At 36.5% G+C, this 26,697-nt stretch overlaps 1 protein-coding gene across 1 annotated transcript; it reads left to right on the forward strand.

Moving 5' to 3' along the window:
* The first annotated feature begins 1,999 nt into the window (after window positions 1-1,999).
* mbtd1 (mbt domain containing 1) lies at window positions 2,000-15,759 on the forward strand. The gene is made up of 18 exons (XM_068725687.1): window positions 2,000-2,045; window positions 3,073-3,301; window positions 4,678-4,811; window positions 5,969-6,077; window positions 6,184-6,263; window positions 6,410-6,527; window positions 6,989-7,123; window positions 7,518-7,606; window positions 7,973-8,071; window positions 8,156-8,291; window positions 8,533-8,588; window positions 8,968-9,072; window positions 9,148-9,295; window positions 10,184-10,266; window positions 11,134-11,371; window positions 11,684-11,752; window positions 12,337-12,525; window positions 13,390-15,759. The coding sequence occupies exons 1-18, from the start codon at window positions 2,025-2,027 to the stop codon at window positions 13,497-13,499; spliced, it is 2,148 nt and encodes a 715-aa protein (XP_068581788.1). The 5' UTR covers window positions 2,000-2,024; the 3' UTR covers window positions 13,500-15,759.
* The last annotated feature ends 10,938 nt before the right edge of the window (window positions 15,760-26,697 follow it).

Raw genomic sequence — 26,697 nt, forward strand, 5'->3', positions numbered from 1 at the left:
AAAATAAATAGCTGATGTAAGTGAAAATAAGAAACTCACTGTACTCAGTCAAGGCAAAACTCTATTAAGAAATCAGTTTTGCATCTCAATCTATCTTAACTAGTGAATCTCAGTGTTATTTTTATCTTGATTAGCTGATGTTAGATCCTGCAGGTAAAAGAAATGAGGAGGATTTTGTGTGCTCCAGTGAAGATGCAGGACATTACACTACAGTCATTTAGCAGACGCTTTTAACCAAAGCGACTTACAATTCAGTATCTATCTATATACCGTAGGCACAGCTACGGGAGCAATTTTTGGAGTGAAGTGTCTTGCTCAAGGACACATTGACATGAGACGAGTGGAGCAGGAGATCGAACCTCTGACCCTCTGATTGAAAGACAGCCCTGCTCTCCACTTAGCCACGGTCAGCCCAGGACTCCATTGAAATAGATGCTACTTTTATGTTCTCTTGCTCTTGAAAGAATATTGACTCTCAGTTTAATTTTGGGATAAAAACAAACAAACATTAAACTCCATTGAGAAATCTGACATTTTACGTTCTCCTGCTCTTAAAACCACCTTGAATCATCATTCCTAGACATTATGAATTCACAGACATAACTCTGTGCTGCTGCTGGATTCATCTGGAGAGATATTTTTCACACGTCTCTCCTACCTGCTGCAGGTACGAGGCCAGCCTCCCGTTGAGCCGCTGCAGAGACACTTTCTGTCCGGACAGACAGAAGCTTCTGCTGCCGTCCGGAGTCTCGGCTTCAGCAGGGAGCACCGAGCTGTAGAGCACCGACGCTGCAGATCCATGACAGTGAACACGGTAACCCAGACCGGCCCGGGTTTGGGTTCTGTTTGCACGGAGAAGCTGCCACGTCGTCATCTCACCCCTCACTGTATGTTCATCTGTCCTCCTTTAAAAGTCTCCTTTCAGGCAAAGATCAAGATGTAAATGCAGTTCTTAGTTTGCATTAAATCTGATCTTAGAGCAGCTGTCTGAGCCCTCAGGTATGTGTTTCTATCACAGGTGTGTCGGGACACTATGGAGTTCAGGTTTTAATTTGCAGCGTAACCTTTAAACAGGTTTCTGCAGGACGGTGCAGCCATTCCCTTTTTAATGATACTCTCACAGCTTTAAGTCCTGGAGGAGTTCAGGTCTTCGCTTGTTTTGCAGATGTTCTGGATCACAGAGTTCTGGATCCTGAGGGGCCACATGAGAATTAAATATTTATACTTATATTGAATATGCACGGCTGATTCTCCCAATCAATCATCCGCAATATGCGTTTTTAGCTTGTATGAAAAGATGCAAATCAAAGATTCAGAACATGCTTTTTAATATTAAATGTTATTTTTTATTTTAAAAAATACAGCTGAATAATAACACAAAATATTTGGTCATTTGGTCAATTTTATCATTTTATTTTATAATTTAAAGTACACAGTAGTGTAAATGTAATGTTTAAACATGACATGTTTTCTCTGCAAACAATTCAGAGAAGGAGGAGAGGAGGAGGCAGTCACTATGACATGATTTTTATTAAATATTTCAAATATTAAATGGAAGATTCTCACTAAACACCTTAAAAAAAGAAAAGAAAAAGTGGCTTTATGAATTCAAAACAATAATCAATGCCTTTACAAACTCCCTTGAGTGTGTTGATAAGAAAATATGAGTAAATATTAGTTACTGTTACTGAACACACCTTATTAGGAAAGCTACAACAATGTATTTACTCAAATACCATCAAGTACTTATATTTTACTTGAGTATTTCCATGACATGTTTTTTGTTTTTTATTTTTATTTAGTTATTGTTATTCCGATCTGTCCAGCAGATGTCGCTAGTGAGCAACACCTTCTAATCTGAACCCCACACACGAAGCAGAGACAACAGCCAATCAGAGGTGAGCTGCCGCGGACCTCAGCGCCTGCGCAGTAGAAGCATGGTCATTTTGTTGATATGTCTGCAGCTGGCCCTTAAAGATTATTTCTGCGGGTTTTTCATTGTTTCAGTGAGCTCGTCCGGCCTAATGGAGACCTCCAGAGACCTGGTGAGTTCTGAGGCTCGTGTGTCCGGCGTTGTGGTTCAGATAGCGGCGTTAAAAGGCTGCTTCAGAAACAGAAAGACGAGGCCAGACTCCGTTGAGAAATCTTCTACTTTACCGTTCTCTTGCTTTTTTCATAAAGATACATACCTTATTAAAATGTTGTTTCACGTTTTTATTGAGAAGATCAAAATTAACTTCCATTCGGCGCATATATACCGCGCAGACCATGTCTTAATTTTGTTTAAACATTGTCTTTTATAAGCGCTTAGCCTGATGTTTCACTCCTTCCATTGAACTCCATTGAAGAACCCCTCAATAGTAGGTTTCTGTCCTGTCGACAGAGACACACGCCTCACTGACCAATACTATGAATAGTTATATACATGGGACGGGACATTCTTTAATTCGGCATACATGTACTCAACCCAGCATCTTTTAATTCAACACAATTTATATTTTTATTATCGCTCCTCTGTTTCCCTCTTTATCTAGAATCACGTTCAGCACAGTGGAGATGAGTCAAATATAATAAAACGTGTCATTTCTGTAACACACTGTGGCGCTAGATGTATGACATGTGCGCCGAATTAAAGGGTAGGTTTAGCCGAGTAATAAACAAGCCAGAGTTTATTATATCAGCTACATCCGGGTGTCTAGGATCAGAAAGACTTAAAACTGGCAGAATTGTGGAGGTCATCTGGTGCCTCATCTCATCTGGTGTGTGTCTCTCTCTCTCTCTCTCTCTCTCTCTCTCTCTCTCTCTCTCTCTCTCTCTCTCTCTCTCTCTCCCTCTCTTTCTGTCTCTCTCTCTGCACTGCAGTGGTGCTGGCGGGGGGCTACACTGATGTGAACCTGTGTGTGTGTGTGTATATTTAATTAGGTATTTGGTAATTAATAAGTACTAATACCACATAATTAAAATGCAGTAAAATGTACAACGGTGCAGGAAATGTGAATGCTCAAGTAAAGTAAAAGTACTCGAGTACATGTATAAGTATGTCGTCTCTGACTGCACCTCCTCCGTCTTCAGGCCGAGCGTCCGTCCAGGAAGCGCCGCGACTCCTTCGGAATGCTGGACTTGGGTCTGGAGGAGGACCGGAGCAGCTGCAGCACCGAGTCCAGCGGGGGGAGCGGAGCCTCCAGCATCGAGGACAGTGAGGAGGAGGAGCTGGGAGGGACTCAACTCACCTCCTCCTCCCTCACCCTCATCAAGACCAATGGACAGGTGTACACCTACCCCGACGGAAAGACTGGCATGGGTCAGTCTGATACCCGGCGTCATGTGTTAAAGCTGCATTCTCTCTAATGTCCACCAGGGGGCGACTCCTCTGGTTGTATAGAAGTCTAGTCTAAAATTAGAGATGCACCGATCCGATATCAATATCTGTATCGGTCCCGATATAGGAAAAAATTCTAGATCAGGTATCGGTGACAATGTGACCGATCCATAAAGGCAAATCTATTCAGTCCAATTATATGCGTTGTGCTCTGCGTAACGTCATGCGCTAGCGAACTGGCCGCATAGATTGTTTTCAAAATGGAGCGAGCGAAAGGATCAGCCATCTGGAACCGGGCAGCCGCTCTCAGTTGTCGGGGATAAGGGATTCCGGCTGCTAGTTAACCACCTGGAACCACGCTACGACATGGTAAGCCGAAAATATTTGTCGGAGACGGCGCTACCTGAACTGCACGGTAAAGTGTGCAAACACATATTGAAGGCGATAAAAGATGTCAAATCGATAAGTTTCACGACAGACATCTGGAGCTCCGACGTTTCCCCTGTGTCACTTTTAAGTTTAACAGCACACTGGCTGGATGAAACTTTTGTGCCACACAGTGCAATGTTAAATGCAACAAACTTTCGTGGGTCGCACACCAGCGAAGCGATAGCAGCTAGCCTGAAGGAAATGTTTGACAAGTGGCAAATTCCGTTGAGCAAAATCCACGTGATTCTGAGGGACAACGCCAGCAACATGAGAAAAGCGATGGACAACCTGGGGGCGCGTAGCGTCGGCTGCGTTTTTTAAATCGATTCAGCACTGTTTTTCTCTATTAGATCGGTATCAGATCGGTATCGGTCGATACTAAACCTCAGATATCTGTATCGATATCGGAAGTGAAAAACGTGGATCGGTGCATCCCTATCTAAAATGACTCTACTTCTCTCTTGATTTATTCCCTCAGTAAACATTGTAAACATGAGTTTATGGTCTCAATCTCTAGTTTACAGTCTTCTTCAATACAGCATGATGTTCATTTAGTACATTATGCTCCATTTAGAGTCAAACAGACCATAAAGCAGGGGATGCTTTAGGGGCGGGGCTACACAGTGATTGACAGGTCGACACCAGAGACGTATACGGCATCTCTACGTCTCTCCTCCTCAGTCCAGATATGGTCACTTCCTGTTCACTGGTTGTAAACAAACAAGATGGCATCCCCAAATTGACCACGATGACGACAGTGGACAGTTTCTAGTTTAATTTCCTTTAGTTTGTCTCATCAAACAGATTATCTAATCTGATAACATGTTGGTGTTTTCTGAGTCTCTAATATGTGTATGTGTGTGTGTGTGTGTGTGTGTGTGTGTGTGTGTGTGTGTGTGTGTGTGTGTGTGTGTGTGTGTGTTTGTCAGCCACCTGTGAGATGTGTGGTATGGTGGGTGTCAGAGATGCTTTCTACAGTAAAACCAAACGTTTCTGCAGCGTCTCCTGCTCCAGGAGCTTCTCCTCCAACTCCAAGAAGGCCAGCATCCTCGCCAGACTGCAGGTAGGACCACGTTCCTCTCCTGTGGGTGAAGAACGTCTGTACTTTGTTCCTTCGTACTCGTTCAGCTTCCAGCGTTTAATACCAGTTTGTCCGTTCTGGGGAATATATAAACGTCTTTTTATAAGATAAATAAAACACAAGGATTCTGAGAGGTGAAAACACAGTTATGAATATTGTATTATATTTCTACCAATTAATCCCCCTAAAGGTTTCACACTGTTCCTTTTAATAACTTACATTCTTCACACGGTTTATTTCAGCAGATGAAATAATAACTTTTTGAAAGTGTAGAAAAGGGGAGGCCCAACTTGTCTCTTTGTCTCTTAAAGGGGAGGCCTGACTTGTCCCTCCGTCTCTTAAAGGGGAGGCCCGACTTGTCTCTTTGTCTCTTAAAGGGGAGGCCCGACTTGTCTCTTTGTCTCTTAAAGGGGAGGCCTGACTTGTCCCTCCATCTCTTAAAGGGGAGGTCCGACTTGTCTCTCTCCATCTCTTATACGGGAGACCCGACTTGTCTCTCTCAGTCACTTAAAGGGGAGGCCCGACTTGTGTCTGTCAGTCTCTTACACGGGAGGTCCGACTTGTCTCTCTCCATCTCTTATACGGGAGACCCGACTTGTCTCTCTCAGTCACTTAAAGGGGAGGCCCGACTTGTGTCTGTCAGTCTCTTACACGGGAGGCCCGACTTGTTTCTCTCAGTCTCTTAAAGGGGAGGCCCGACTTGTCCCTCCATCTCTTAAAGGTGAGACCCGACTTGTCTCTCTCCGTCTCTTAAAGGGGAGGCCTGACTTGTCTCTCTCCGTCTCTTAAAGGGGAGGCCTGACTTGTCTCTCTCAGTCTCTTAAAGGGGAGGCCTGACTTGTCCCTCTGTCTCTTATACGGGAGGCCCGACTTGTCTCTCTCCGTCTCTTATACGGGAGGCCCGACTTGTCTCTCTCAGTCTCTTATATGGGAGGCCCGACTTGTCTCTCTCAGTCTCTTAAAGGGGAGGTCTGACTTGTCTCTCTCAGTCTCTTAAAGGGGAGGCCTGACTTGTCTCTCTCAGTCTCTTAAAGGGGAGGCCTGACTTGTCTCTCTCCGTCTTTTATATGGGAGGCCCGACTTGTCTCTCTCAGTCTCTTAAAGGGGAGGCCTGACTTGTCTCTCTCCGTCTCTTAAAGGGAAAGCCTCCCACTAAGAAGGCCAAGGTTCTGCAGAAACAGCCTCTGATGACCAAACTAGCTGCGTTTGCTCGTCATCAAACCAGCCAGAGTGGATTCAAGAGGAGCGGTGAGTCCTCACAACGGGTTATTAAATGACCTCATAGTTTCATGTACATATTTGGAACGTTTTAAAGTCGGGTCGTTTTAATTTGAGCTTGTGTCTCGTGTTGCAGTAACTCTGGAGGTGTTTGATTGGGGTCGTTACCTTGGAGACGGAGATGTGACGGGAGCACCGGTCAGCTGCTTCAAACATGTGGGTTCAACACACACACACACACACACAGACACAGGTATTTAAATATATATTTACATGTGTATATATATATATATATATATATATATATATATATATATATATATATATATGTATATGTGTGTGTGTTATTGATTGTTGATCAGGTCCCGATGGGGACGTCGTGGGGAGACATTAGTGAAGGCGTTCGGGTAGAAGTCACAAACACTGACAGCTCTCTGCCCATGAAGGTCTACTGGATCGCTGGCATCATCAAACTGGCCGGTACGATATGATGACATCATGTGTTTAATAAATATAGAGATTATTATAATAATAATATCTGATCCTCTTTACTTTGTCTTCAAGCTGGTTTTAATCAGTTAGTTTTCAGGGTTTACTCACTTTTAAAGCTTCACAGTCACAACTGGTTTAGTTTGATTTAAATTACAGAAAACTTATTGTTATACAGACGTTTCTGTCTTACTTTTATTTTTTCTTTCTTTTTCTTTTCTTTTCTTTCCTTCTCTCTTTTCTGTAGAAAACTAACCACTTAATTTTGTTCCAGTTATTTCTTTTATTTTGTTGTTTTGGTTAGGTTTTAGGTGTTTCTTTCAAAATAAAAGTTGAAGTGAAGATTATTTTATCAGGCTCATAAAAGAGGCTTTAACAAAACCATTAAGATGAATTACTGATGATGATGAAGACGATGATGACGGTGGTGGTGATGATGATGTTTCCTGCAGGTTTTAAGGCGTTGATGCGTTACGAGGGATTCGACAGCGACCCCACCAGAGACTTCTGGTTGAACCTTTGTGTGCCGGACATCCACCCGGTGGGCTGGTGTGCTGCTGGAGGGAAACCTCTGGTCCCGCCCCAGAGTAAGTAGAACCAGATAGAGGACGGTAGAACCAGCTAGAGGACGGTAGAACCAGATAGAGGACGGTGGAACCAGATAGAGGACGGTGGAACCAGATAGAGGACGGTAGAACCAACTAGAGGACGGTAGAACCAGATAGAGCACGGTAGAACCAGATAGAAGACGGTAGAACCAGCTAGAGGACGGTAGAACCAGATAGAGAACGGTAGAACCAGATAGAAGACGGTAGAACCAGATAGAGGACGGTAGAACCAGATAGAGGACGGTAGAACCAGATAGAAGACGGTAGAACCAGATAGAGGACGGTAGAACCAGATAGAGAACGGTAGAACTAGATAGAGAACGGTAGAACCACCTCATTAGAACATAATAAACCTCGCTTCATGTGTTCTCAGCCATCCTGCACCGGTTCACTAACTGGAAGACTTTCCTCATCAAACGACTGACGGGGTCCAAAACGCTGCCTCCAGACTTCCCTTCCAAGGTCTGACTCACACTGTTTGTTCTTCTATACCTGTGAGGACCTTCACTGTTATCATAATTACTACTCTAACACACGTCCCTGAACGTAACATAACTGAACATCATTCATCTCTTTTAAATCACTTCTTAAAACACATTTTTACAGACTGGCTTTTATGTGACGTCGTCGCTTTTTATTTTTATTTTATTTATTTTATTTATTCGTTTTATCGAATGTCTCACAGATCTTTCTGTTATTGTTATTATTGTCTTGCTTTCACTGCTTTGGTCTGTCAAAGCACTTTGTTTTTAAAGGTGCTATATGAATAAAATAATAATTATTATTATTATTATTATTTCTATCATTATTATTGTAACTCGTCTCCAGGTCCAGGAGAGCATGCGGGTCCCCTTTAAGAAGCAGATGAGGGTGGAGGTGGTGGATAAAACCCACCTATGTCGGACCCGGGTGGCTCTGGTTGAACAAGTGAGACTCACCTGGCCAAGTATTTGATATTTTAAATGTATTGTTGTTGTGTATTTTTGTGTATTGTGTGTGTTGTTGTCGCAGGTGATCGGCGGTCGGCTTCGTCTGGTGTATGAGGAGTGTGTCGACGGCTCGGACGACTTCTGGTGCCACATGTACAGTCCGCTGATCCACAGCATTGGCTGGTCCAGATCCATCGGACACAGATTCAAACGATCCGGTGGGTTTAAACCTCCAAGTGGTTTTCAGTCAGAAAGCTCCAGATAGAGTGAGTAAGTGACCCTTGAGTGGAGGTTGTTTGGTCTAAGAATAGTTACTGTAGTTACTGACGCAGCTCCATGTGAAGACGTCACCAGACTCCATTTAGAAAACGTAGGATTTAAGCCAGTGTGTGTGTGTGTGTGTGTGTGTGTGTGTGTGTGTGTGTGTGTGTGATGATGATGAAGAAACTGTGTTTCCAGATGTGTCGAAGAAACTGAGCGCTCAGACGGACGCTCCTGGAAAGCTGTTTGCCAAGGTGAGAACAACAACAACATCATCATCACCTGTCCTCTTGATGTGTACCTGTGCAGGTGAAGGAGGTGGATCAGTGTGTGGTGTGTACCTGTGCAGGTGAAGGAGGTGGATCAGTGTGTGGTGTGTACCTGTGCAGGTGAAGGAGGTGGATCAGTGTGTGGTGTGTACCTGTGCAGGTGAAGGAGGTGGATCAGTGTGTGGTGTGTAGCTGTGCAGGTGAAGGAGATGGATCAGTGTGTGGTGTGTACCTGTGCAGGTGGATCAGTGTGTGGTGTGTACCTGTGCAGGTGGATCAGTGTGTGGTGTGTACCTGTGCAGGTGGATCAGTGTGTGGTGTGTACCTGTGCAGGTGGATCAGTGTGTGGTGTGTACCTGTGCAGGTGGAGGAGGTGGATCAGACCGGTTCCTGGTTCGAGGACGGGATGAAGCTGGAAGCCATCGACCCTCTGAACCTGTCGGCCATCTGCGTGGCCACAGTCAGGAAGGTGAGGACCAGCTGGGTAGCTGACATGAACCTGAACGTCTCACCTGTTTAGACACCTGTCACCTGTCCTCATCAGGTCCTGGCAGACGGGTATCTGATGATCGGTATCGACGGTTCGGAGGCGGCTGACGGTTCCGACTGGTTCTGTTATCACTCCACCTCTCCCTCCATCTTCCCCTCCGGCTTCTGTGAGATCAACAACATCGACCTGACGCCCCCCAGAGGTATTTATGTATTTATGTCTCATTGTTATGCGCAAAATTCAATAATGAATTCAAAAGTAGTGTATTGCTCACTTTTATTTTAAAAGTACTGCTATATGAACAAAAGTGCAATAACATTTGGTTTGCAAACACTTTCAACAAATAAGGTTATATAATTTAAATGAATCACTTATTTTTTGCTTTTTTTGGTATTTTGGTCAGACACATATGCAACGCTGAGTACCGTGTACTATGTGTGGTATTTGTTATAAATGTACGTTGGTACATAGAGGGTGATAAGAAGCTGTATTGGAGGGTCTTAGGACCCAGGGGAATGTAGGTGAAGGAAACCGGAAGAGACGCCACACAAACAGCTGTTCACCGCTGGCTGCCTGGTGTTATGGGTTAACCAATGCGTCTGTTGTTGTCGTAGTTACGGCAGCTGTAGCAAATTGATGCATTTGGCTGAAGGTCGCCAGTTAACAGGGTCCCTGGTTAAACCTTAACACCGGTTCTTGTGTTAAAAAACTTAAAACACTTCCTGGAAGCCTGTTCTCGTGGCTCCTCAGAGATCCCTCTTCTCTCCTAGATCCTCGTTCCTCCGAGCTAAATAAGAGCTTTGGGACGGCCGTCAACAATGCGGCGCAGAACAACTTCCGGTTCAATCGAGGAGCGAGGAAATGACAATTAAGAGACTTGGGATGTACCCTCTACGTCACTCCTCCTCAGTCCTAATATGGTCACTTCCTGTTCACTGGTTGTGGAAAACAAGATGGCGACGGAAAAAACGCTGAGCTCGAGACGTTGTCACCATGACGACGTCCACGTCTTATAAACAGTCTGTGCTTTTGACTCTGACGTGTTTCTGGGTGAATGCGACACATCTGGTCTGGTTTTTGTGTCCTTCAGGTTACACCAGTCTTCCCTTCAGGTGGTTCGAGTATCTGAAGGACAGCAAGTCTGTGGCAGCTCCTGTGAACCTCTTCAACAAGGTGAGAGCGGAACATCAAACATTTGATTTGATGGATCTGGTTTGGACTGTACGATATAAACAATCTGAAGACTTTTCTACAACAACACGAAACAAGTAACTTAATCAGTAGGATCTTTTAATATTAATACATTTTATTTGTATAGTGCTTTAAAAGGTACTCAAAGGCACTTTACATGGTAAAAACAGAAATGATAAAAGCAAATAGAATACAAACAAAATCGATGACATAACAAAAACATACATAACTAACTTTACAGGTTAAACGCAGATTTAAATAGACAGACTAAGCGATCCATCAATTAAACATCTTGTGTCACTGTCTACATTAAATATGCCTCATGTAATTGTTTGTATAGTACTTTTTTTTAAATTCATGTTTCCACATGTATTAATACGTCACATTGATTAATGAAAGGTACATTTTTTGTGAAATAATCAGCAGAAATGATGGGCACAATTTTCTTCTAGTGTAATTTTTTGTTGTAATATATATATTTGTTTATATATATATATATATTTGTTTATATATATATATATATATATATATACATACATGTAATCATCAAAACATTTTTTTCTTTTTTATCTTGTCTTTAGGATTTGATATTTTTATTAAAATTGTTCTTGTCCCACTAAAAGCAAAGAATAGTAGTTCAAACTTAACTCAAGGTCCACTTACTTCTGTAGCTTTTTTCCAGAGCTTTTGACCACATGCCATGGTCTACTACAGCAGATTTAGTTTGCTCAGTTGTCATCAAAATGTTAAACATCCAGCAAAAGCTCATTCAAATCCAAACCGTACTCAGGTGTGACGTCTCAACTGTGTTGTTGTTGAACCCTAAATCCGTCTCGTCTCCTCCGACAGGACGTCCCTAATCACGGTTTCTGTCCCGGCATGAAGCTGGAGGCCGTGGACCTCATGGAGCCCCGGCTGGTCTGTGTCGCCACAGTGACTCGCATCGTCCACCGGCTGCTGCGGATCCACTTTGACGGCTGGGAGGACGAGTACGACCAGTGGGTGGACTGTGAGTCACCTGACCTGTACCCGGTCGGCTGGTGTCAGCTGACCGGGTACCAGTTGCAGCCTCCTGCTGTCACTGCAGGTAACACACACACACACACACACACACACACACACACACACACACACACACACCTAATGATTTAATGTAGTGAAGTAAAAAGTACAATGGTTTGTACCTAGAACTTAAGTAGCTGTACTTTGTTACTTTCCACCACTGCCATCTGACATGCAATATACTAATATAATAACTTTGAATGAGTTTACCTTTCTTTAACTGTATTAGCTATATACTACATGACTGACCAATCACAGAACCCCTGTCTGACAGGGAGCTTTTATTTAGTTTGACAAGCTTCAATCCAGATGAATAAATGAAGTGTTTGTGTTTCAGGCTCCAGAGATCTACAGTCAGCCTCCAAACAGAGGAAGAAGTCTCAGCAGTACAAGGGACAGAAGAAAAGTACGTCTCTAAAACATTTAAACGTCACCATCAGGAAGTTTTAAAACGACACAGGATGCAAAACACTGACACTAAACTGTGTTCAGAGTTTGACAGAATCTTTTTAATATATTTTACAATCATAAATACTTGATAAAAAAAAGAAGTTAATTCAATATGTACAAAAAGAAAATCATGCAGGTAGAAATGAGCATAAAGACTAAAATAGTGCAGACGCTAATTTATAGGGCTAAAACAGAAACAAACAAGAATAAGATATAAAATAAGTTTTATATATTTTTGTTTGACAATGTTGTAAATTAATATATGAATGTAAACAGGAATGTTTGTTGTAAATTTATTGGCATGATGACAGGTAATCAATACAAAAATAAATAAAGTTATATTCTTTATTTAAGGAGCCCAGATGAGTTTCAGAGGATAATTCATAAAAATATGACTTTATGGGAGAATAAGAATAAATAAATAGTTTTTATAGATATTGTTGGTGTCCTCGAAAGAGACAATATGAAAATGTTCCGAATTTAATTATTTCTGGAGGGTACTTGAGCTGTTTCTCTGACTTTACCGTCCTCGTCTCTCAGAGAGGAAGTTGCCCATCGCTAAGCGTCCCGTCAGCCTCTCCGGCGCCGTGGTAACGGGCGTCCCCAGGAGCCTATCAGGAGATGAGAATGAGACGTCGCCCAATTACCCATCACCCCCTACTCCTGCCTCAGCAGCCCATCCCCCCTCAGCGGACCCAGAGAGCAGCCCAAGCACTGAGGGAGGGGCAGGTACACCCACACACACACACACACACAGTCCATTCTATTAACATGATTACTAGTACATTAACATTATTACTAATACATTAACATTGTTACTAATACATTAACATTATTACTAGTACATTAACATTATTACTAGTACTTTAACATTATTACTAGTACATTAACATTATTACTAGTACATTAACATTATTACTAGTACATTAACATTATTACTAGTACATTAACATTATTACTAAAACTTTAACATTATTACTTGTACATTAACATTATTACAAGTACATTGGCATTATTACTATTACTTTAACATTATTACTAATACATTAACATTATTACAAGTACATTGACATTATTACTAATACATTAACATTATTACTTATACATTAACATTATTACTAGTACATTAACATTATTACTAATACTTTAACATTATTACTAATACATTAACATTATTACTTATACATTAACATTATTACTAGTACATTAACATTATTACTAATACTTTAACATTATTACTAATACATTGACATTATTACAAGTACATTGACATTATTACTAATACTTTAACATTATTACTAGAACATTAACATTATTACTAATACTTTAACATTATTGCTAGGACATTAACATTATTACTAATACATTAACATTATTAACCATCAAAATACTTTCTCACACATTTTTTTCTAATTCTGTAATCCAATAATTGTATTATTATGCTAATTATTTAATTTATTAATGGTTTCTTGTATAAACTTTTGGAAAGTTTAATTTAAAATCATATTTATAAACTCAGCATATTTCTTCATGTAAACATCTTAAGTTAAGTAACTAAAGCTGGTGAAAGTAGTATGTCTTTTGTTTCTGCAGCTTCACAGATTAAAGAAGAGAACATGGAAGGAGCTGAGTTTTCTTCTGAAAGGACTGAAACAGAAACTAATGGATCTTCTGGAGAGTTCTTCACCAACCAGCACCAGTAGGCCTCATCCCTCCTTCTCCTCCTTCATCTCTCTCTACAATTATTTGTTGTATGTTTCAATCCTCATCAAACTCATCTACTGTGTTAAATCACTTTTTCCTCTTGGTGTCCAGTCAGACCAGAACGTGGCTCAGCATAGTTCAGCCACATCTGCATTGTGTTGGAAGCTTGGTGATGTAATCGGGTTTATAGCGTCTATTTAGGACAAAGTCACTGAGGTCCTCTGTATTCTCCCATTTAAAAACCTGGATATTTTAAAAGCTAATTATATTGTTTATTTTAGGATCATTATATTTAAATAAGAAAAAATACTCAACGAATAACAAATCGTCCATTCAACAGATTATTTATGAGCTGGAATTTATGTATTAATTAGTTGATTTTGAGCATAAATGCTGGTCTGACAGGGACCTTCTTTGTTTCCTAAAATTCCACTTGCCATCTCCATTTTTGGGGGTTTCCCAACAACAAAAATTCCCTTTCGCAGTCTTCATTTTGTAGCCTCATTTGGGGGGTGGGGGGTAATGGTCCTGTTGCTGTCGGAAATATGACGACACTCTCTTAGACTCTTTTGACTGAGCAACAAGAACCAGAATACAGAAACATTCATGGATAAAGAAGAAGCTGAAGGAGACCCGGGATAGTAGTGTTACTCATCTTTGGTTCCTCTGAGAAAGAAAAGCAATCAACGAAGGGACGACGTGACAAGAACATTTTTGTAGGATGATTTTTTCCAATGCCAACATCTTTGTTGTTTGTTCGTGTTTGTGTGGTGTGTTTGAGGGTCAGAACTCTTGCGTATGTAATAATTATAATAATAATACTGGATGCTGTGTAATGTCATGTTGAGATTAGCAGACATTTAAAAAACCTTTTTTTTGTGTGTGTGTGTGTGTGTGTGTGTGTGTGCTGTGGATTCTGGACTGATGAGTTGTCTCAAGAACATGTGCGTCGCGTCAGTGTCGTGTTCAGCAGTTTATTATATGTATATTATTACTGTGCATTTAAAAGTCTAAAACCAGCCAAAAGTGAGTGAAGTTTGGCTGAAGGTGTTTTTATCAAAATTCTTCTCCACTTAAACGTCCTTCTTGCCAGAAAAAAACCCATATTTTGCTCGAAAAATCTGCTAAATCATATCTCCAGGGCTCTATCACAGTAACGGCAATAAATAAATGTCCAAACGAATGCAATAAGAGATTAAAGCTGAGTATCATTTAAAATGTTCAGTAATGGTGCCGATTCCATACTTGAGTTTAAGAACCAATGCCTTAGTATTTGATACCATTTTTCTGCTTTTACCAAAAAGGAACTTTTTAAATGCGAGAGTTTTATGTTGTCTTCACACAAACTGAGATATAAGTGATAATATTGATATTGAAGTCAGGTATTATCTGTTAAAGCATTCGTGAACAGTATTCGATGCCATATTTATGTATTAAGTTTGTCACACAGTGACAACGTTTTCCCACCAGTCAATAAACTCGTGACAACAACTTAACATTATTATTGTACAAGAAAAGATATTCATCTATAATCCCAAAATATTTTCAAATTGGCGATTTTGCTGTTTTTGCCTTGACAACTCCTTCGCCATCATCTTGTTTAGACTCACTTTATAATTGACTATTTATACCACACTTTGTATTTGACAAATTACAAACTGGCCCTGATACGCAAAAATTAACTTAATGGGTTTTATTTCTATAGAAACAAAATGACAATGTTAATGTGTTCAGATATTTCTTGCAGCTTGTCTCGGGCAACGTTGAAAGTGAGCTAACGTTAGCTTTACACAAACCATGAACTGTAAGCTAGATAAAAGATAACTATTAGTACAGTTTAAACTTATGAAAACAACTTACAAAAATGGTTCATCCTCAGTGAAAACAACTTAAAAAAAAAACGCTCTCTCTCTGATCAGGGCTCTAACTGTGTGAATTATGTTTCTGTTGTGGTAGCAGAGAACAGAGGATTTTATTCAACTGGATTAGAACTGGATGTTAGCTACACAGCTAGCACGCTACATTAGCTTCCTCTTCGAAACACTGTCAAGACCAGGCGGCAACCTCCGATTCTTTAAAGTAAAGTCAAAGCTTAAAGTGTTGAAGCTGCATTCTCTCTAGTGTCCATCAGGGGGCGACTCCTCTGGTTGTATAGAAGTCTAGTCTAAAATGACTCTACTTCTCTCTGTATTTATTCCGTCAGTAAACATTGTAAACATGAGTTTATGGTCTCAATCTCTAGTTTCAAGTCTTCTTCAATACAGCATGATGTTCATTTAGTAAATTATGGTCCATTTAGAGTCAAACAGACCATAAAGCAGGGTATGCTTTAGGGGCGGGGCTACACAGTGATTGGCAGGTCTCTACCAGAGACGTATACTCTGGTAGAGACCTGCCAATCTCTACGTCGCTCCTCCTCAGTCCAGATATGGTCACTTCCTGTTCACTGGTTGCTAAAAAACAAGATGGCCGTAATCCAAGATGGCGACAGCGAAACTGCCGAACTCAATGCTTTAAAACATCCATAAACCAATGAGAGACGTCACCATGACTACGTTCACTTCTTATAAACATTCTTATTTAAACAAACTTCTTCTTCTTGGTATCGACAGAAAATATCGTCTTGGTATCAGAAACTCTGGTATTGAAACGTTTACGGCACTAAACTTGACATTTGATACTCAAATCAGTAAATATCTACTGAATGTTTATTGCGTATATTCTTTTATTTGCTGCAGTGTGACGTCAGAAAGTCCGACAGTTAAACTCAGTTTTGTTTTTTTTAAATATCCAGCTAGAAGTTGTACTGGGATGGTCCCAGTAGTCACCAGCAGCTCAGTGGTCAGATGGAACTGTGTGAATGTGAAGCAGAAATACCTCCTTCAATAAATAACAAAACACTTTATTATTAGATTGTAATTATGTACGTCTTCATTTGCTAACTATTTATACCTCACAAAAACTTCATCACATACTGAATAATACATAAAATAATCTCAAAAGTTGTAAAAGAGATTATTTCAAAAACACTATAGAGTATATTTGATTTTTTTCAAATTCTAGTCAGTGAAAATTATATTTTAACTAAAAAAAGTAACATGTGTAATAAAGGTAATTTTTTGTTCACAAAGAAAAGATAAAATGACTACAAATTTAACACTAAAAAAATTTAAATATTTATCACAAAGGAAAAACTTATTTTCTATAAATGTTTCACTTCTGTATAACATAATTACTTCAGACTGCTAAAATGAGCATGTTAACTCGCATTTGAAACAAATATTAGATATTTAAATGATGATGTTTATCATGTAAAATTTTGCTGAATACAGAGCGTATCCATGTTCCCCAGATCAATATCCTTAGAATCTGTTTTTTGTTTGTGTGTTTCTCTGGATCAATATGTTGAAATCACCTCCAGCTTAAAGCCTACTGATGTTAACGTCCTTAAAACCAGTTTCCTCAAAACATTGTAGAAGACAGTTCTTTTGACATTAGACATTGATCTCTCATGAAGTTTTACCATTCAAACTGCATTTAAAACGTCCATCTTCTGTCGTTCTTTCTATAACTTTTGTCAATCTTTTAACAATTAAAAACAGAATAACTTTGAGAGGACGTAACTCTGGAACTGTTCAATGTTATTTCACATGATGTTTAACCTTAATTTAACTGAGTCTCCTTTTTAAAACTCTATGTAGGACCTTAAGAACATAACAAAACATGTTTTGGTCGGAGCACTTCCTGGACTCAAATAGTTTGTTTGAGGTGCTCTGTGGATAAGCAGTCATGTACATTAGACAAACAATACCAAGTTATTAATATGCTTCTGGCAAGGTTATATGCACAATAACATGCTAACATTCTAGCATGGTAACATGGTTGTTAATATGCTTCTAGCATGGTTATATGCACAGTAACATGCTGAGGAGCGTCGATTAGTTTGTTAGGTAACATCCTGTTAAATGTTGAATCATCAGGTTTCATCCTCTTGAAGGTGTCAAACTTGATGGCGATCAATGTGCTAAATGTGGAGACACAATGCAACCTGAGTAGACTGCAGCTTGAAGGCGTTTTCTTTACCTGGGAAACAAAAACCTTTCTCAGTGGATGGAGCAAACTAACTTTTCATTTCCAAATATTTCGGAAACAAGGTGGAATCAGCTTTTTGTTGGTTGCAATGAAAAGGGAAGGTCAAAATGAAGAGAAAAGATGCCTTTTGAAAGTCATATTATTTAAAAAATACGAGTGTTTGTGTGAAGGAAGACTTCAGGAAATGTGATGAGTCAGATTGTTGACAGAAACACTCGATTTAAGCTTTTTCTATGATGTTCAGTGTTAGTTTTGTTTACACATTGTGTTTGTATCTGAGACAATACGATCCCTGTAATGTAATCTATCGATGCAGTGAGTATGTTTTTTTATTTACAATTTTTGAATATGACTATTCTTTAGTTTGTGTGCAGTTGATTTAAACACCAGTCCCAAAGCGTTTCTTCTCTCTGGACATTCTGTCTTGTTGTTAACGATAATCAAAACCTCTTCACTATCATCCCTCATGTGGTCCAAGGGCCAAGTGGCACCTTGAAGGTCCCGTACAGTATGTGATTTTTTGGTGATTTCTCCGCTAGCTAACATAGTGCTAACAGTGCAGCTACATCAGACCACAGTAACTACGACAACAAAGTTGTTGACAGAAAATATCCGTTGAGCTTTTTTGTCACAATCTAAATATCTATAAATCTAGACAATCGAAATAAAAAGTCACTTTGAAAAACAATGATTACAATTTTCATTGTCAAACAAAAAAAATAAATAAAACAATGCACTTATTACCATTTTAATGGAAAGTCTTATTTTAAGACCTGTGAAACCGTCCAAAACATATCCCTTCAGAAGTTGATTTAGCTGTTTGACAGTTTGCCCTCATTGCGTAAGTTCTTCCAGTTGTTATGTTATTTCTGGTAATGTTGTCTAATATTATCAGTTTATGGTCTAAATCATTTAAGATCATCCTAAGAAGCGGCAATGAAATAACTGCTGAAATAAACCTTAAAACCAAGCAGATAAACCTTAAAACCAGACAGATAAAACTGGTTAGCATTTATAAAAGAACAAAATATATTAAAAATATGATTATAAATTATTCTATTATATAATGTAGTTTATACTATAAATAATATAAAAACTAATGTAAAGAGCTGTGGATGTTACCCTTCAAATGCTTTGAAGGATTGAAATTCACCACAAAAATGAGATTATGTGCCAACAAGAACTAAAACAGACACTAAAATGTGACTAAATCTAATAATCTTTCTTTTTTTAAGACATAAAACCAAGTGTTGAAATGAACACTGCTGATCACATTAGAATGTAAAAGCATCTGTTTTGATATTGTTAAATGTAACCTAAACTATTCTGCCAAGAAAAAAAAATGAAACTTGTTCAAAATAAAAAATACTAGTTTTTCTGACTTGGTCTCGTAATCTTGACATAAACTACGACATCATAATTTAAAACTTGTTGACATCATCATTTTGACTTAATTTCTTAATTGTTGTTACGCAACTAAAAATGTACCTGATATCTCGTCATTTTTATTCAATTCCTCAAACTCAAAGTTTTTTTTTACTTATTATCTTTATAGTTTTTACTTGCATGAGTATTTATTTTTGTCATGTTGAAGTTTTCAGCTACTTAATATTAAAATGAGCTTCCACACTAATCTAATGTAGGTGAAAGGCGTGATGACAACAAAAACCAAGTGTTATAGGGCTCGCAGTGTGGGTGTGTGTGTGTGTGTGTGTGTGTGTGTGTGTGTGTGTGTGTGTGTGTGTGTGTGTGTGTGTGTGTATATGTATATACTGTTTTCTTAGATTGTCGACGGTTTGTATTTGTTGTCTTTTTGTAAGTGAATCTCCGATAATGTCCAACTGTCTTATTTGTATTACGGTGCTATCTATGTACATGTTTTGATAAACGCAGTAGATTTTGTATAAGAAGAAAAATGACTGATGTGAGTTTACGAAGTTAAAAATATCTCTGTTTAAGGATTCTCGTCGATGATTTATATCCTTGAACTCTTTGATTTTTGTGTGAACGTTGGCGATGGGTAGGAGGACTTTGTGGGGTTTTTCTAGGTTTTCTGGGGGTTTTAAAGTGACTTAGTAAAGTGTCAGTGTTTTCATAGACTGTGGTTTGGGAGCAAAAGCTAAAAAAAAAATATTTGATTCTTGAAACCAAGATCAGCTGTGGTTGCTTTTAATTTTTTTTGTCCGGATATCTTGAGATAACAATCAATAACATATTTTGTCTAAGGTTTATGTTTATTTATCAAATAGTTTAATGGTGATCAGGACAATTTATAGCCAGTAGTACAACATTCTGGCGTTAACGATCTTAGATGAAATTTAAGGTCTTGAATCGGGTAAAAAAACATTAGCTAACTAAGTTGGGATCATGAGTTTATTATCTTGAGATTGGCGGTCTTTTATCGTTTATGAATGTTTTGCATTAATTCATTTTCAAATAGACAAAATCAAAGATTAGTGCACTAAAACTCCCAAAGATGAATGGATGATAATGAAATCATAATCACAGGACACTTTGAAGTAATTTATAAACCTGACAAACTATTAGCAACCCCGGCTGCTCTCGGGTTCAGTCGGACTTGTGTTTAACATTTGAATTTGACCTTCATTTGGTGCAACGCTCATTTTAAAATTGTTAAATAATCAAGCTTCTGTCTTGTGTTTTCTTACGTTACGGTCATATTCGATCTGTAAATGTAGACTTTGCAGTACTTCACAGGAAACCTTCAAGACCTGCAAGACGGAGCCAAAAAAAACCCAGCAAAAACAATGTTTCGCTAAAGCTAGTTAGCTTAGCCTCGCCGTTTTTTATTTATTTATGTGCCGTTGGATAAAAGAGTTTTGAGTCCTACACTAATGAGATTAATGGAAACCTGCCGACTGTATAAATGTCCATTCGTTTGTTCTGTGAACTCGTTTACTGAGTCGAAACATACAAAAGTTTTTGTTTTTTTAAGAAAAGTATCTATATATAGATATACATCTATATACTGAAAGTGTATGACAAAAGAAATGTAGTTTATGTACTGATGGTTTCATGAAGTTTTTTTTTTTAAATACATTGTGCAATTTTGGCAGCATGATTGTGAAGACAATATTACATTTAGACGACTCACTTTACATTTTTAATGCAATAAAAAGTAATGAGAAAATATGATGAATTGAAGTTGTTTTACTTATAGCGTAATTTATTGATAATGTATATACTATATTTCTAATCATACCATTTCAACACACTTTTTTTGACATGCTATACTATGACTTTTTTCAACATGCTATACTATGACTTTTTTCGACATGCTATACTATGACTTTTTCATGAAATATTTCGACATGCTATACTATGACTTTTTTTCATGAAATATTTCGACATGCTATACTATGACTTTTTTTCATGAAATATTTCGACATGCTGGACTATGACTTTTTCATGAAATATTTCGACATGCTATAGTATGACTTTTTTTCATGAAATATTTTGACATGCTATACTATGACTTTTTTTTCATGAAATATTTTTACATACTATACTATGACTTTTTCATGAAATATTTTGACATACTATACTGACTTTTTCATGAAATATTTCGACATGCTATACTATGACTTTTTTTCATGAAATATTTCGACATGTTATACGATGACTTTTTTTCATGAAATATTTCGACATACTATACTATGACTTTTTTTCATGAAATATTTCGACATACTATATGACTTTTTAAAATGAAATATTTCGACATGTTATACTATGACTTTTTTTTCATGAAATATTTTGACATACTATACTTTGACTTTTTTATTATGAAATATATTTACATATACTATGACTTTTTTCATTAAATATTTCGACATACTATGACTTTATATACATTTCTCTATTTACTATACTCTGACTCTTTCGTCATCCATTAAGTTGTGCTGCATGGTGGTGCAGGGGTTAACATGTTTCCCCAAACCATGATGGGCCCAGGTTCAAACCCAGTGCTGTCCATCCATTCTGTAGTCCTCCATATGTTTACTGTGGATCAGCATGATTTGCCTGCTTCTCCATGTCCAGTGACATCAGAGTATACTATATTTCTAATCATACCATTTCAACACACACTATTTTTTTAACCTTTTTTTAATTAGATTTTTCAACATACTATACATGAATTACATTTCGACATACTACACTATGACTTTTTTATGACTTTTTTCAAAATACTATACTGACTTTTTTTGACATGCTATACTGTGACTTTTTTCGACATGTTGTACTATGACTTTTTTTTCATGAAATATTTTTACATACTATACTATGACTTTTTTTCATGAAATATTCCGACATGCTATACTATGACTTTTTCATGAAATATTTTGACATGCTATACTATGACTTTTTTTCATGAAATATTTCGACATGCTATTCTATGACTTTTTTTCATGAAATATTTTGACATGCTATACTATGACTTTTTTTCATGAAATATTTCGACATACTATACTATGACTTTTTTTCATGAAATATTTCGACATGCTATACTATGACTTTTTTTCATGAAATATTTTGACATGCTATACTATGACTTTTTTTCATGAAATATTTTGACATACTATACTATGACTTTTTTTCATGAAATATTTCGACATGCTATACTATGACTTTTTCATGAAATATTTCGACATGCTATACTATGACTTTTTCATGAAATATTTCGGCATGCTGTACTTTGACTTTTTTCATGCAATATTCCGACATGCTATACTATGACTTTTTTTCATGAAATATTTCGACATGTTATACTATGACTTTTTTTCATGAAATATTTCGACATGCTATACTATGACTTTTTTTCATGAAATATTTCGACATGCTATACTATGACTTTTTTTCATGAAATATTTCGACATGTTATACTATGACTTTTTCATGAAATATTTTGACATGCTATACTATGACTTTTTTTTCATGAAATATTTTGACATGCTATACTATGACTTTTTCATGAAATATTTTGACATGCTATACTATGACTTTTTTTTCATGAAATATTTTGACATACTATACTATGACTTTTTTTCATGAAATATTTCGACATGCTATACTATGACTTTTTCATGAAATATTCCGACATGCTATACTATGACTTTTTCATGAAATATTTCGACATGCTATACTATGACTTTTTCATGAAATATTTCGACATACTATACTATGACTTTATATACATTTCTCTATTTACTATACTCTGACTCTTTCGTCATCCATTAAGTTGTGCTGCTTGGTGGTGCAGGGGTTAACATGTTTCCCCAAACCATGATGGGCCCAGGTTCAAACCCAGTGCTGTCCATCCATTCTGTAGTCCTCCATATGTTTACCGTGGATCAGCATGATTTGCCTGCTTCTCCATGTCCAGTGACATCAGAGTATACTATGTTTCTAATCATACCATTTCAACACACACTATTTTTTTAACCTTTTTTTAATTAGATTTTTCAACATACTATACATGAATTACATTTCGACATACTATACTATGACTTTTTTATGACTTTTTTCAAAATACTATACTGACTTTTTTTGACATGCTATACTGTGACTTTTTTCGACATGTTATACTATGACTTTTTTTCATGAAATATTTTGACATACTATACTTTGACTTTTTTCATGAAATATTTCGACATACTATACTATGATTATTTTAGACAAGTTATACGTTATATATACGTTTTTTCAACATACTATACTATGACTTTTTTTGACATGCTATACTATGACTTTTTTTCATGAAATATTTTGACATGCTATACTATGACTTTTTTTTCATGAAATATTTTGACATGCTATACTATGACTTTTTCATGAAATATTTCGACATGCTATACTATGACTTTTTTATTATAAAATATATTTACATATTATACTATGACTTTTTTCATTAAATATTTCGACATACTATACTATGACTTTATATACATTTCTCTATTTACTATACTCTGACTCTTTCGTCATCCATTAAGTTGTGCTGCTTGGTGGTGCAGGGGTTAACATGTTTCCCCAAACCATGATGGGCCCAGGTTCAAACCCAGTGCTGTCCATCCATTCTGTAGTCCTCCATATGTTTACTGTGGATCAGCATGATTTGCCTGCTTCTCCATGTCCAGTGACATCAGAGTATACTATATTTCTAATCATACCATTTCAACACACACTATTTTTTTAATCTTTTTTTAATTAGATTTTTCAACATACTATACACGAATTACATTTCGACATGCTATACTATGACTTTTTTTCATGAAATATTTCGACATGCTATACTATGACTTTTTCATGAAATATTTTGACATGCTATACTATGACTTTTTCATGAAATATTTTGACATGCTATACTATGACTTTTTCATGAAATATTTCGACATGCTATACTATGACTTTTTTATTAAATATTTTGACATGCTATACTATGACTTTTTTATTAAATATTTTGACATACTGTACTATGACTTTTTCATGAAATATTTCGACATACTATACTATGACTTTTTTATTATGAAATATATTTACATATTATACTATGACTTTTTTCATTAAATATTTCGACATACTATACTATGACTTTATATACATTTCTCTATTTACTATACTCTGACATGCTATACTATGACTTTTTTCATGAAATATTTCGACATGTTATACAATGACTTTTTTTTCATGAAATATTTCGACATGCTATACTTTGACTTTTTCATGAAATATTTCGACATGCTATACTATGACTTTTTTATTATAAAATATATTTACATATTATACTATGACTTTTTTCATTAAATATTTCGACATACTATACTATGACTTTATATACATTTCTCTATTTACTATACTCTGACATGCTATACTATGACTTTTTTCATTAAATATTTCGACATACTATACTATGACTTTTTTATTATAAAATATATTTACATATTATACTATGACTTTTTTCATTAAATATTTCGACATACTATACTATGACTTTATATACATTTCTCTATTTACTATACTCTGACTCTTTCGTCATCCATTAAGTTGTGCTGCTTGGTGGTGCAGGGGTTAACATGTTTCCCCAAACCATGATGGGCCCAGGTTCAAACCCAGTGCTGTCCATCCATTCTGTAGTCCTCCATATGTTTACCGTGGATCAGCATGATTTGCCTGCTTCTCCATGTCCAGTGACATCAGAGTATACTATATTTCTAATCATACCATTTCAACACACACTTTTTTTTAACCTTTTTTTAATTAGATTTTTCAACATACTATACATGAATTACATTTCGACATACTATACTATGACTTTTTTATGACTTTTTTCAAAATACTATACTATGACTTTTTCATGAAATATTTTGACATGCTATACTATGACTTTTTTTCATGAAATATTTTGACATGCTATACTATGACTTTTTCATGAAATATTTCGACATGTTATACTATGACTTTTTTTCATGAAATATTTCGACATGTTATACAATGACTTTTTTTCATGAAATATTTCGACATGTTATACTATGACTTTTTTTCATGAAATATTTCGACATGCTATACTATGACTTTTTTTCATGAAATATTTTGACATGCTATACTATGACTTTTTCATGAAATATTTCGACATGCTATACTATGACTTTTTTCATGAAATATTTCGACATGCTGTACTATGACTTTTTCATGAAATATTTCGACATGCTAAACTATGACTTTTTTTCATGAAATATTTCGACATGTTATACAATGACTTTTTTTTCATGAAATATTTTGACATGCTATACTATGACTTTTTTTCATGAAATATTTCGACATGCTATACTATGACTTTTTTTTTATGAAATATTTCGACATGCTGTACTATGACTTTTTTTCATGAAATATTTCGACATGCTAAACTATGACTTTTTTTCATGAAATATTTCGACATGTTATACAATGACTTTTTTTTCATGAAATATTTTGACATGCTATACTGAGTTTTTCATGAAATATTTTGACATGCTATACTGAGTTTTTCATGAAATATTTTGACATGCTATACTATGACTTTTTTTCATGAAATATTTCGACATGCTATACTATGACTTTTTTTCATGAAATATTTCGACATGCTATACTATGACTTTTTTTTTATGAAATATTTCGACATGCTGTACTATGACTTTTTCATGAAATATTTCGACATGCTATACAATGACTTTTTTTCATGAAATATTTCGACATGCTATACTATGACTTTTTTTCATGAAATATTTCGACATGCTATACTATGACTTTTTTTCATGAAATATTTCGACATGCTATACTATGACTTTTTTTCATGAAATATTTCGACATGCTATACTATGACTTTTTTTCATGAAATATTTCGACATGTTATACAATGACTTTTTTTCATGAAATATTTCGACATGTTATACTATGACTTTTTTTTCATGAAATATTTTGACATGCTATACTGAGTTTTTCATGAAATATTTTGACATGCTATACTATGACTTTTTTTTCATGAAATATTTTGACATGCTATACTGAGTTTTTCATGAAATATTTTGACATGCTATACTATGACTTTTTTTTCATGAAATATTTCGACATGCTGTACTATGACTTTTTCATGAAATATTTCGACATGCTATACTATGACTTTTTTTCATGAAATATTTCGACATGTTATACAATGACTTTTTTTCATGAAATATTTCGACATGTTATACAATGACTTTTTTTTCTTGAAATATTTTGACATGCTATACTGAGTTTTTCATGAAATATTTTGACATGCTATACTATGACTTTTTTATGAAATATTTCGACATGCTATACTATGACTTTTTTATTAAATATTTTGACATACTGTACTATGACTTTTTTCATTAAATATTTCGACATACAATGCTGACTTTTTTTCATGACTTTTTTCGACAACAAGCAGGTTTTAAAGTAACCTGCTTTGAACTGTCTCGATAGCTGTACTTAGGCCTGTCTCAGTGGCCTCAGTTGTGAAGTGCTATCTGAGTTTCTGCTTGTTTGAAACGGCTTGTTTGATCAAGCCTGGTTCACTGATTGCAAAAAAGGAGC

The sequence above is a fragment of the Cebidichthys violaceus genome, unplaced genomic scaffold (genome assembly GCF_023349555.1).
Source record: "Cebidichthys violaceus isolate CVI_PGR_0920_01 unplaced genomic scaffold, fCebVio1.0.p SCAF_36, whole genome shotgun sequence".
Taxonomy (NCBI): Eukaryota; Metazoa; Chordata; class Actinopteri; order Perciformes; family Stichaeidae; genus Cebidichthys; species Cebidichthys violaceus.